The sequence below is a fragment of the Onychomys torridus genome, chromosome 1 (assembly GCF_903995425.1).
Source record: "Onychomys torridus chromosome 1, mOncTor1.1, whole genome shotgun sequence".
NCBI lineage: Eukaryota > Metazoa > Chordata > Mammalia > Rodentia > Cricetidae > Onychomys > Onychomys torridus.
Genome location: NC_050443.1, coordinates 78,454,306 through 78,467,921, shown reverse-complemented (window position 1 = coordinate 78,467,921; position 13,616 = coordinate 78,454,306). Strand labels below are relative to the sequence as shown.

General features: G+C 48.2%; 1 protein-coding gene across 2 annotated transcripts in view; it reads right to left on the bottom strand.

Moving 5' to 3' along the window:
- Nucleotides 1-13,616, bottom strand: part of Map6 (microtubule associated protein 6) — a 74,122-nt gene that overhangs the window by 18,107 nt on the left and 42,399 nt on the right. For both annotated transcript variants that reach the window (XM_036186895.1, XM_036186890.1), the window contains exon 2: nucleotides 1,349-1,562. In XM_036186895.1, the coding sequence (XP_036042788.1) occupies nucleotides 1,349-1,562 (214 nt within the window). The remainder of the gene's footprint in view (nucleotides 1-1,348; nucleotides 1,563-13,616) is intronic.

The window sequence follows — 13,616 nt, the reverse complement described above, 5'->3', positions numbered from 1 at the left end:
TTGCAGGACCCTGAAACTCAGAGCTGAAACTAGACGCACCCCAGATGAACGGGGTCGACCTGTCCCCTTGGCTCCAAGCTGGTCCTGGAACAGTGGAAATGTCAACTGAGTGCTAGACTTGAGGACGAAAGCGGAGAGTGGCCAGGTAGGTTCTGGAATTACGTTGGTCCCCAGCACGTTCTGCTACTACATGGGAAAAGACGGTTACATGCCCACTCCAGTCTGGCCTGACACAAAGTGAGTGTGCTTGTGAGCACACTTTGCTACTCTGTCCAACACATTTCTCCTGCTAACAAACTCATACTGAGATGCAATTAGGTAGAGTAGTGTTATCATTTAAAAAAAAAAAATGCCCCAATCCTCATTCAGAAACTGCTGCTTCAGTAGAAAATAACCAGGGACATTTTTCTCAGTGTGATGGGAGTGTGTGCCACACTGAGCACTCCACTGGGAAGAATGAGTGAAGGGGGACCTTTCCAGGGACTGAAGCGGGGTGGAGGAGGAGCTGCAGGGCCAATGCCAGCTGCAAGACAGGCCAGGGAAGGGGCTGCAACGCTGGGTCAGTTGCTCAGAGGCCAGAGCACGGCTCCTTTAAAACAAGGGCTTCAGCTCCCAAGTGAGATTTCTCTGTCGTTTTTATTCTGCATTTCTCTGTGGTGGTATTGTGTTCCCCATATATTGTGAACACTAATAAACTTATCTGGGGTCAGAGAACAGAACAGCCACTAGATATAGAGGCCAGAAAAACGGTGGCACACACGCCTTTAATCCTAGCATTCCAAAGGCAGAGATCCGTCTGGATCTCTGTGAGTTCAAAGCCATACTGGAAACAGCCAGGCATGGAGACTCACGCCTTTAATCCCAGGAAGTAATGGAAGAAAGCAGAAAGGTATATAAGGCGTGAGGACCAGAAACCAGGCCTGGTTAAGCTTTTAGGCTTTTAGCAGCAGTTTAGCTGAGATCCATTCCGATGAGAACTCAGAGGCTTCCAGTTTGAGGAAACAGGATCAGCTGAGGAACTGGCGAGGTGAGGTTTGCTGTGGCCCGTTCTGTCTCTCTGATCTTTTAGCAGCAGTCACCCCAATACCTGGCTCTGGGTTTGTTGTTATTAATAAGACCTTTTAAGATTCATGCTACATTCCTCAAATACAGAATCTGGTGTGCCAAATGCTAAGCTAACCTTACACAATGCTCCTTTCTAATGTGCCCTTTGAACTTAACAGCGGTACCTGTTGAAGATGACCCTGGTCCTGTGTGCGGAGGAAGGAAGGATTCATCGGGAGCTCTGGGGTCTAGCCAGAGCCCCACATTCTGCTTCCTCCAGGGTGAGCAGTAAGAGCTATCTCACCTTCGGGGATTCCTTGAAAGGCTCGCTGTAGAGGCTTCGTATTCTTCTACGCTCCATGGCCTTGTTGTCAGCTGCAGTGGGCTTATTAGCCTCCCCTTTGAACTGGGCGCTGTAGCTGGTCTCATGAACCATCTTGTCATCTGGGGGCTTGTACTGGGGCTTGGCTTTGATGGGTTTCACAGGCTTGATATCTGTCCATGCTCTGAATTCGTTCCTGTGAGTCAAAGAATGCACCAGTGATGAGAAACACCACACAGCAGAGAACTGCTCCCCACACCCGCTACCCAGGAAGCTGGCTCCTGAGCCACACTTGTGGCACTAACTGAAGTATGGCCCGCTGGCTGTCGGCATCACTGTCGACACAAAGGCCAACGGATTTCTTTCTCTCAGAGTTTGCCCAGGTGTGGAAATGGCAATAGAGATCTCGGAGAAAGAGATCAGGCTCCTCCCCAGGCCTAGACTCCGGGCATCCAGGACAGCCAGGACAGCCATTCTCAACCTTCAGGTCTCGTGAGCCCAGTCTCTGAAGCCAGCTGAGACACCTGGCACAGTAGGTGCTTTGGGAGCTCAATGACCATGGGATGCCTGAATAAGCAAGGCTAAAGGGCTTCGGACTTAGTTGAGACAGGCACACTGCTGCCTCGCAGCAAATACCAAGGCCCCCTTGCCACATTTTGTGTGGTGGTGGAGACCCGCTTAGGGCCCTGAGCACCAAAGGCAGGAGGTCTGCTGCTCACCTCCAGCCTCCAGCCCTTCTTTCCCCACTTCTCACAGTGAGGGACCTTTGGCGTCCAGAGTCTTCCAGGTGATCCCTCCCATGCTTGCTTCTTATGGCACCAGGCCACTAGCGACCGGGTCACTCTGGACGGAAGTCCCTGCGGTGTGTCTTAGTGCACAGCATGTCCCCCACATCGTTCGGACAGCATAGCCAGGACTTGTGTTGGCTGTGTGTGGGTAGGACGGCCATCGTATGGGTGTAAATGGCTATTGTTCTGTCCCTCACGTGACACATTTGTCACAGACATACCCCCATCAGTGTCTCTACTCTCAGCCATCTCTTGTGGTTTCTGCTCTTCTGATTTGTTGTTGTGTGTGTGGTTCTGGGTGTTGAACCCAAGGCCTCTCACGTGTTAGGCAAGCTCGTTCTCTCTCTCTCTCTCTCTCTCTCTCTCTCTCTCTCTCTCTCACACACACACACACACACACACACACACACACACACACTCTATTCCCTGCTGTTTTACTTTTTAATCTCATGTTGCCCAAGATTTGAATTTACTGTTTACTCAAGCTGGCTGTGAACGTGTTTCCCGCCTCCGCCTCCTCAGTAGCTGGGATGACAGGCCCGCACCATTAGGCCTGGCCACTTGGCTGTTTCTGATCTGTCATAAGGAGGGAAAGTAGGTGGCCCATGAAGCTGAAAACTGTAGGTGCTGAAGGCCCAAACAATCCCCCACTTTGAGGGCAGGAGCATCTGCACAGCAGCTCTGGGGTTCAAGAGATCTTAGTCAGTCTGTTGACCCTTGGGGGTCATGGACAGCTGTGCTTGGAAGAAGGGTTTAGTGTGGGCATCTGTGGGGATAAGTTGGTTCAAGGCCCCCTCTCATCCTCTGTGGTTCCTTTCCTTAAGGCTCAGAGATGAGAGCCACAGACATGGAGGCCATGGGGTCATGCACAGTGCTGTATGGCGGAGCCCAGTGAGCCTCCGTTAGCTTTGCCTTTACCTGCTAAGCAGCCCTTCTGCTTTGCACCTTTGCTTCCTGTCTGTAAGACAGAGGCATCAGGCTAGACAAGGTCCTGACAAGCTCCCAAACGTTCCTGTTCAGTGATGGGAGCCACCTGCCGATCTTTTCATCTGCTCTCTCAATTTCTCTGGACAATTGGCTCCTATGTGGCGAGACCACTGTCTCTGGGAGCCCCTCCTCAGAGCTTCAGGCCCACCTTTCTGGTGCAGCCTGGGCCTTCACCTGGACCTCTCACTGACTCCAACTCAGCATCCCTCCAGCCAGGCTCTCTGGTCTTCCAGCCCGTTTGCCTTCTCTTGGACTCCCATTTACACTCAGTCAGTCAGTCAGTGACTGGGGGGAGACTGGACAGTGTGGAACTCAAACAAGTAAAAACAGATGCCGATCTCAAGTGCAGCAGGCAGAGGCATTTGAGGTTACTACAGGGCAAGACCGAGCCCTGAAAGAGGATCAGTAGGAGCATGGAGGAGCTCCCGCTCCTGCCTGGAAGCATGGGAGGTTTCGGGACCGAGTCAGAGAGGTTGATGGAGTTGGCCAGAGAGGAGGGAGCAGGGAGCAGCTCCAGGAAGACTGCATAGCCCGCCCAGGTATTTCTGAGCAACGTGGCCTTGTAGGACTGTGAGCAGCATGGACCACTGGCTTGACATTTGCCAGAGAAGGGTACACAGACGAGAACAGTCACGGAGGGCCTGCTGGCCATGCTAGGGGGAAGCCCTTCTCTGTACCATGACTTTGCCCAGGGTTTCAAGCCAACGATGAAGCCAGATTTCTTTTGGAAAAGAACCCAGGCAGTGAGTGGTGTGAGTGACAGACCGTGGGGAGAATGGCTACTGGAGACCTGGCAGGAGGCAGTGGCAAACCAGGAACGAAGCAGATGCTGAGCCAGGAGAGCGGCAGGCACAGGGACGGAGAAGGGACTCTGGATCAAGGGCACAAAGGAGCATGGGTTGTGGGAGGAGACTGGGAGATGCCAGGAGTCTGGCGTGTGGGTGGTTGTGCTCTCATGTAGATGGGAAACTAGGAGGAGAGAGAGATACAGGATTAAGGCTGGGGGCTTCCTGTTCTGTCAGGGGCACCCAGCCCTGGGACTTTTCTTTCTCTCCTCCCTTCTCCATCTGCCTTAGCTTCATCCAAGTTCTCATGACCTGACTCCCAGTCAGTGTGGCTCTCCACGCAGGTCAGGGCTGTTGGGCCAGCGTAATGTGGCGCCCCAGCTGCCACGGCCTGCTGAAGATTCTGGACATTCCTACTCCTCAGACAGAGTCCGGCTTGATAGAGGGACCCGAGGAACAGACCTGGATCTCCTGTTATCGAAGCGATAAGATCTATCTAGCCTCCTCAGCTCCCAGTCACAAAGCTTCTAGAACCAGGTCTCAGGATCATGAGTATGGGCCCTAAGCACTGTTTCTTTGTTCCTCCCAGAGTGTGCTGGAAGCATCTTGTGTTTCCTCACAGATCCTGTGGCTGGTGAGTTTCTTGTATCAAGCTTGGAATGGGACCCTGTAGGAGAAGCTCAGTCACCCCAATCCTGAATACCCTTGGTGTATCAGATGAGACTTTAAGAGAGCATCTCATAACAGCTCCAACTGTAGCTTTAAGCCCAAACTCCACCCCTTACAACAGCTACTGAACTCTCTCTAAAATTCTCTCCTAATGAGGCTCTTTGTGCTGGAAAGATTTCCTGAGAAGAGGCCAGTCCAGACCCTCAACTCTAATCACAGAGCCGGTTTGTGGAGACTCGGTGGCAAGTCTCCCGGGCTTTGGATAGCTGCTAGTTACATTCAGAGCAGCGACTGAGGTGCAACTCCCAGGTTTGGTCTGGTTTTCAAAGACATCCACAGATACTGCCTCCACCTCCTGTCTAGACTTATGCCCCCTTTCCCTGGACCAATGCTTCAGATCACAGCATTGGAGTCCTGATGCCCATTCTCACTGCTGACTGGCTTGGCACATGCCACGGGCTATGTTTTCCAAGTTTTGTAATCTGCATGCTGTTCCCTCCCAAAGGATCCTACAAGATGAGGTTCATGCCCTGTTCCTATAGTGCCCACATGCTGCAATTCCTCAGGGTGTCATTCAGTACCAAGTCACCTGTCCAATGTTTGTGCACCGGCTGCTGAGCAGGGCTCTTCAGATGCATGATTGTACGCCATCCTCACCTCAGCTCTTGGCAGAAGTGCTGGCCTGTTTTGCTAGTGAGGACACTGGGCCACCATACCCTTCCCCAAAAGCATGCTGCCCTCCCTTTCAAACTGCCAAGTTCTACTACATCAGTCCACAATTCCAATTACCCAACACCAGCAACCTCTCTCCAGCACTTTCCCCAGCCACAGGCAGAGCTAGGTGGTCTCGTGTGGCCCACCTCTCTCTAAATCAGTTGCCATGTGCTCTCTCCCGAAGCCGTCCTTCCCTCCCACACCTAGGGTAAAGGCAGTGCTGGACTGACAACCGTTAAGCCAGCTCGGGTGTGACTGTATTTCATTGTTATAAATGTCAAGAACGGCCTGTTTCACATTTCTTCCTCTCTCTCAGTGTGGTCCTCATCTGATAGGACAGAGATTCAGCCTCTACCTCCTTGGAAACTGCTCAACAGGAAGACTCTGGTCTTCTGCCTGAAGGGGTGGATATGAAGTTACTGCATAAGCATCACAGGGCATCCGTGTCTCATTCCACAACATGTCCCCAAATCCTTTCGCACTCTAGCTTAGATGGAAGTCAACGGCCTCCTCTTTACTGTGGCTGGGGGGAATGGAATACGGCCAAAGTGAGGTAACTTCTAAGAGTTGGTCAATAAAGGAGTGGAAGGCCCCCCTTTGCTCTCTTTGGGGACAGAAGCCACTGTGTGAGTCAAAGAGCCCTACAGGCTTATCAACACTGTCACAGAGGGAGCATGTTATATATAAGCAGTTATGAATCCCTGAGCACTTACAGGGAGTTAAAGTTGCTACTGGGAAGAACTCTCGAGGCCCCACCCTTCCCCGAGGATCTAATTGTGAAGCAGAAGGGGACCATCGTGAGAAGGAGGAACGAGGGGGAAAAGTGAATATGGCCAAAATGCATTATACCCATGTGTGAAGACAGCAAGTGGTCCCTTGGCTAAAGTCAGGGGTTTGAGCAAGCTAGAAGTGGATCCTAGATCCATGCCAGCCTTCACATGGCCCTAAAACTAGAAGCATCTGGCTAGTTCTTTCTGGTCTCTGATCCTTAAGCCGCAAGGCTCTGGAGTAATCTGTTGCTGTGCAACAGATTCTAATACCGACCCCAATCCACAGCTAAGCTTCCATGCTGCTCCTCAACAGAGAAAGCGATGGGAGCTGAGCACAGAAACTGGAGTTCCCAGCAGAGCCACGGCAAGTTTCTCTAGTTACACACTGGTCTTAGGCAGCAGAAGCAGGCTGAGGAGGTAACCTAGTCTGTAGACAGTGTTTTGCAAGCACCAGGACCTGAGTTTGAGCCCCAGAATCCATGTTAAACAGGCTAGCTATGGTGTCACACTGTGCTGGGGAGGTAGAGAAGGGTGGATCGTGGGGCTCAGTGACCAGCTAGCCTAGTCTACGTGGTGAGTTCCAGGCCAGTGGAAGATGGCACCTGGGAAAGAACACCTGAGGAGGCGTCCTGTGGCCTCCGAAGCACATGCACACGCATGCGTATGTACACTCATCCATACCCCTGTGGAAAGAAAGAAAAAATGACAACCAGAAGCAAAGCTTCTGCCCAGCCGAATGGCTAAAGAGTCACCATGTAGGTCCAGCTCGTAGGAGAAGTCACGCCACACAGACCGTCACAGGAGAGCTCAACACTTTCAAGCCAAGCTAAACATACAGACACTGCTACTGAGCCTGAGCCAGGTCTTTAGAAAGAAATGCATAAGTTTGGTGTAGTGGTACACATCTTTAATCAGCACTCTGGAGGCAGAGGTGGGCAGATCCCTCTGCGTTCAAGGCTAAGATGGTCTATATAGTGAGTTCAAGGACAACCTAGTGATAACCTGTCTCAGGAAGAAAAGGAGGAGGAAGAAAAGGAGGAGGAGAAGTAGTCTTCTCAGCTCTAGGCCTCTGGCCATTTTTGAAGAGTGGCTGGTTGGAGGCCCCATGTGAGGGCTAAAGGCAGAATATAGGTTCCTGTCAGAATCACAAAGCCTGTGATGGATAATCAGATAATAAACATATTTGGTTTTCATTAGAGTCATTCATTTAAGAAAACTTATTTCAGATGTCTTGTATTCCAGGCAAGGATGCAACTTCTGTCTCCCTAGGGTTTATTGGCAGATGGGGAGGTGTCAACGGTTACAATCGGTTACAATCAGATACTTATCCGGCCCTTATTGTTCTCCTGACCTCTGCAAGTCAATACACTGGTACCCAGGGTGGGCAGAATTAGGGCAGCAGCTTCCAGGACGAGGCTTACTACTGAGTGAATTTCCGGTCAGTCTGCACAAAGCAGCCTCCAGTGAACAGCCGATGAACCGAGCGTCCAATACTGAACCCACTATAAGCAGATGTTTATTCTCTTGTCCCACTTAAGCACATTTGGCTGAACCGTCTCAAGGGCAGATACTGAAAGAGCAATTACAGAGGGACAGACCACAGACAGCTTGAGAACCCGACACTGAGGATCGGGGTCCCAAAAGGGGTGGGGTGGGGCAGCGGCTGGAGCACGGGGGAGAGGGTGTGGCCTCGGGAAAGAAGCATTGTGATGGAACAGGGTAGAAGCCATTATTTTGACTCCAGTTTAAAAAGGACTGACAGTTATGTGGAACAATGAAACAGGATTGTACAAGAAACAAGTTTCACGGCTGTTCCTCACAGTGGTCGAGACTTAGAACAATGGATTGTTGCCAATTACATCATGTAAAATTTTCATTCTCTTCCTACAGCCTCAGATTTATTTATTATGTATCTAAATCCTTGGGAAATCAAATTTTTCCCCTAGCCTCTGCACAATAAAAATTTCAACATTTCCCAGTTGCTTTATGCAGGAAGAAGACCATACTTAACTCGTAATGGTCCCAAATCTTCCTACAGATTTTCATAAGTAATTTATGTTGCCATGGAAACATATCAAGTCTCTGTTCAAAAGTCATGTCTGCATCTGCTAAATTAACATGTCTTCCTCGAAATGAAGCAGGCTCGGTCATGAACCCTGGCACAGGCAGCGGTGAGACATGGTCAGCTGCCAAGCTCTTCTCAGGAGGTGGCTCAGGGAAGTGGGATTTGTAGATTAAAAGGAAATGAATGACCCTGGGCCCAGGGTTAGAGCAGCTTGGAGAGCCTTTGTTCTTTAGAGGGAAAGGAAGATTGATTCCCGCAGAGGCAGCCAGGTCATAGAGGAGCTTTCAGACCCGATCCTGGGAACACGCTTGCACATATCTCTCAGTGCTTTTGTGTGAACAGCAAAAGGCAGGTACATACAGAGAATGCCAGTGCTCTTATCACTTAAGATCCAACAAGCTCGTTACACCATGTGAGCAGAATTCCTTAATAGTATTCTAAACAAGGAAAGAATGCTCTCTCTCTCTCTCTTTCTCTCAAAATTCTATGTCATACAAGTAAGGATCTGGCATGCGTAACAGCTGGGAATGACAGGTGTTCATGAAGGAAGTGGCATTCTGCACGTAGCTGCCATTGACGTCTAGTCACAGGCTGCATGCAGCTCACAGGCCTCTGTGCACCTGGTGAATGGTCTCAAACAAAGAAAGCCCATCCCCATAGCATGTATAGAGCCATGAGGATAGGGAGCTGAAAATGGAAACCAGGAATCAGTTCAATCCCTCAGGGATCTAATAAAAAGCTGCTAGGTAGGAGAATGAAAGTTAACGAGGTTGCTGGAAAGCACAGTGATGTGCAAAACCCAGTATTTTCACATGCTGCACTAGTAATAGGAGACAGGAACAATTTCAGAGAGAAATGGAAGAGTTGTTATAAACAGATTCAATATTGTTAGGATGACAATTACCTAGAAATTGGCTTATAAATTAAAGCTACCATTATCAATATCCTAGCAGAGTTCCTTGTAGAAAATGGTAAGCTGATTTTAATACATATATACATATTATATTATATGTATTATGAAAAGAAGTTGACAAAGCAAGTTTGAAGATTTATGATACCTGATTTCAAAATGTAGAATGCTATGGCAACCAAACATGTTGCCCTCATGAGGACAGCCTCATGGGCTTGTGAATATGGAAGGGGAAGGAGAGAGCAGATGCACATCTTTGCAGACTGTGGTGTGCTGAAGCTGACTCCCATTGGCTTACGGAGCTGACAGACTCTCAGGGATTGGGTGGACTGATTGCTAAATGATTGGCAACTCTTGGCCACTATTCCCATCAAGAAAATAGCCAATACCACCCACAAGTTCCCTCCTTTGTTCCAAGTGGTGTTAAGCATTTCCCATGAAACCGCTGGCTTACAGATGTGGCTTACAGGTTAGTTCTGGACAGATGTGCTAAGGCAATTCAGAGAGAAAAGGTTTTAACAATGTTGGGAAAGATGAATATCCAAATAAAAGGAAGACAAATCTCTGCTGGTCACTCATGCTGTAGACAACAATGAATTAGAAATGGACTATAAACCAAAAAGCAAAGCAAAACGAAAAACTCTCAAAGTCATAATTCTCTAAGGAAAAAACAAACAAACAAACAAACAAACAAACAAAACAGAAAAGCTTTGTGTCCTCAGAGTTCGTAAATATTTCCTAGGTAGAATACAAAAGTTAAAAAAAGGTGGTGGAGAAAGCTAACTTCAAATTCATCACAATTAAGCACTTTAAAAAGTCAGGTGGTTGGCAGTGGCGGTACACACCTTTAATCCCAGCACTCAGGAGGCAGAGGCAAGAGGATCTCTGTGAGTTCGAGGCCAGCTGGACTATAGAGTGAGTTCCAGAACTGCCAGAGCTGTTACACAGAGAAACCTTGTTTAAAGAAAGAAAGAAAGCCAGGTCTAGGGGCTGCAGAGACTACAGAGAGAGCACCTTGCTGAATCTCCACAGCACCCACATGGCGGCTCACAGCCACCCACAACCCCAGTTCCAGAGGATCCAACAGGCACACACATGGTGCACATACATGAATGCAGGCAAAAACATGCATACACATAAAATAAAAGTAAATCTTTTTTTTTTTTTTTTAAAACAGGCCAGTTGTGATAATAGCACAGCCCCGTAATCTAGTCCTCAGAGGCAGAGACATGAGCCATTCCAGGAACACCATAGTAAACCTCTGTCTCAAAGACAGAACAAAGACTTCAAGTTAGTAAATGGTGAATTTAATAGATGAAAATTAAGCATCTTGGTTTTCAGAGATGCCATGAAGAAAATAAGCAAACAAGCCATGGTCTGAGAGAAAACGTGGGCTGAACAATGCCTGATGAATTTACAAGCAACCCAATTTCAAAACAGGAACTCCAGGGACATTCCACTGGAGAAGGGATATGGAGGGCACGTGAGCACATAAGAGGTGTTCCCTGCTATGAATAATCAAGAAAACACAAGCCAAAGCCACAGTGTGACACCAGCTCACACTCGCTGACATGGCTACAGTGAGGAACATGGATGATGCCTAGTGTGACCTCGCAGACATTTCCGAGGAGAGTGCAGCCTCTTCAGAAAAAGATTTTTTTCAACTTCACCACACATGTAGCATGTGACCTAGCAATTCTCCTGAGCTGACAAACTGTACATGTGCAAACAACCTGTACATGAGTGTGAATAACATTGTTCATAGCAGCTCCAAAGCCAGAAACAGTGCAAATGTCCATTAACTAGCAAATGGAAAAACAAAATGGGTCTATGCATACAACACTACTCAGATTAAAGAAGAGACACCAGGGTAAATAAAGGGCAAGGAGGTGGCTTAGTCAGTAGAGCGCTGCACAAGCATAAGGGCCTGAGTTTGGATTCTCAGTACCCAGGTGAGTCTGAGCGCAGCAGCACGTGTCTGTCCCAGCACTGGGCAAATGGAGGAAAGAGGATCCCTGGGGCTAAGGGCTTGCTAACCCACCAGTCTAGCCAAATGATGGGCTCCACGTTCTGTGGGAGACCCTGTCTCAAAAATGATGGCAGAGAAAGACTGAGCACCTAGTCTCTACATGAATACAGACATACTCCATGTGCATGGCACACACACACACACACACACACACACACACACACACACACACACCTGCTTGCACACACACCACACATGCAGCATACACACGTGCTTGTACACAGCACACACATATACATACCATGCATGCACTCATATACACACAAACATGCTAAATGAAATAAAACTGACAGAAAATAGTACATGTTATACAACTCCATTTGTATTAAATTTCTAGAAAGACAAAACTGCAGAAACAGAAAGAGCACTAGCTGTCTAGGTGTGGAGTGAGAGGGAGCTGTCTTTTGGATATAGTTGCATAGGTTCACCAAATTTTATCAAAATATACACAAGGGGCTCAGGAGATGGCTCCATGGTTCAGAGTACTTGCTACTCCTTACAGAAGACCCAAGTTTGGGTCCCAGAACCCACATCAGGTAGTTCATTCAGAACTGCCTATGACTCCAGTTCCAGGGGCCTCCACAGACATCTGCATGCATTTCGTGTGCATTCAGACAAGCAGGCACACACAAGTACATATAAATTAAAATATATGCCAGGTGGTGGCGGTGCATGCCTTTAATCTCAGCACTCAGTAGACAGGCAGATCTCTGGGAGTTCAAGGCCAGCCTGGTCTACAAAGCTAATTTCAGGACAGCCAGAGCTGTTACACAGAGAAACCCTGTCTTGAAAAACCAAAATAAGGAGCTGGAGAGATGGCTCAGTGGTTAAGAGCACCGGCTGCTCTCCCAGAGGACCCAGGTTCAAATCCCAGCACCCATATGGCAGCTCACTCCAAGATCAGACACCCTCACACAGACAGACATGCAGGCAAAATGCCAATGCATCTAAAATAAAAATAATAAATTATAAAAAAAGAAAAGAAACACCAAAATAAAATAAAATCCAGTTGAACTGTCCCCTTCTGTGGCATCCCTTCCTTTGTAGGGAGATGATCTCTGCCTCCTTGGGTGCCCCAGGCCCTCTTAGCACCAGCCTTTCAGGCTGATCTCTGTGCTCTGAGGTTTTGTTTCCAAGCATATCTGTGGCGGAGGCCACAGTGGTCCATCTCTGCAACTCTGGCCAAAGTTAGCACACTTCAGCACGTGCTCAGTGTGGCTGCACAAACCAGTGAACACCCTCCTCACCGTCTTAATTCTAAAGTGACATGGAACCACAATGGCCAGTTATTCATTTTTCTTTTTCTTACTAATTTTAAAAATTGTCTACTCGAGATTAAAATAAAAGATCTGAAGCTTTTATGACATTTTTTCCCAGTTTTCCTGTTATCTACAAAAGTTTTAAATTTGGATGTAGCCTGTAATGGTCAATATTATGAACGTGGTAGGATATAGAATCACTTAAGACATGGGGCACTGGATATGTCTGTAAGAAGTTTCTAGACTGGGTTAATTGTGGTAAGACCCACCTGGAACAGAGGCTGTGCTATTCTGTGGTCTGAGTACTAGGTTGGATAACAGGCAGAAGATGAACTGAACAGCAGTGTTCATCTCTGACTACAGACATAGCTGACCAGCTGTCCTCACTCCATGGCCATGCCTTCCCAACCATGACTGACAGCAGCCCCTTGAAATGGAATGGAAAATAGATTCTTCCTTCTGTAATTTGCTTGTTGTCAGAGATTTGATCACAGAAGTGAGAAAAGAAACTAACTCATAGCCTAATCTATATTTTTCCTTTTGCATATTTGCTGAGTTATGCCTTAAAAGTCCTTCCCTAGCCTGGTGGTGGTACACACCTTTAATCTCAGCACTTGGGAGACAGAGGCAGGAGGATCCCTGAGTTCAAGGCCAGCCTGGCCTACAGAGCGAGTTCCAGGACAGCCAGGTCAGTTACACAGGGAAACTGTCTCAACAACAACAAAAAAATAACAACAACAACATCAAAGTTCTTCTCGGCCCTGAAATGGCATCAATATTTATTTATGATTTATTTATGATATTTATGATTTCAATTACAGTCAAGTCTTTAAGCTACCAGGAATTATCACTGCCCTCATATTGACTGACAAGGAGGAACAAACTTAACAGCACCTACCCCTGGCAAGGAGGGGAAAGGCCACCCCTTACTTTCTAGAGGCACCATGGGAGTTGTGGGGAGCTGCAGGGGGCCCAGGGCATCTGGGTGATCACTGATGACTTGTTTAATATGTCAGTTAATGAACGGAGCTTTTCACATTGTTATCCTCAGGCTGGGGACTCTACTACAGGGGACTCATCAGTAAGAAACACCTGGACAGCTGGGTGGTGGTGGTGCATGCCTGTAATCCCAGCACTCGGGAGGCAGGAGCAAGTGGATCTCTGTGAGTTCGAGGCCAGCCTGCTCTACAAAGCGAGTTTCAGGACAGCCTCCAAAGCTACAGAGAAACCCTATCTCAAAACACCCCCCCCCCAAATAAAACCACCTGGACAAA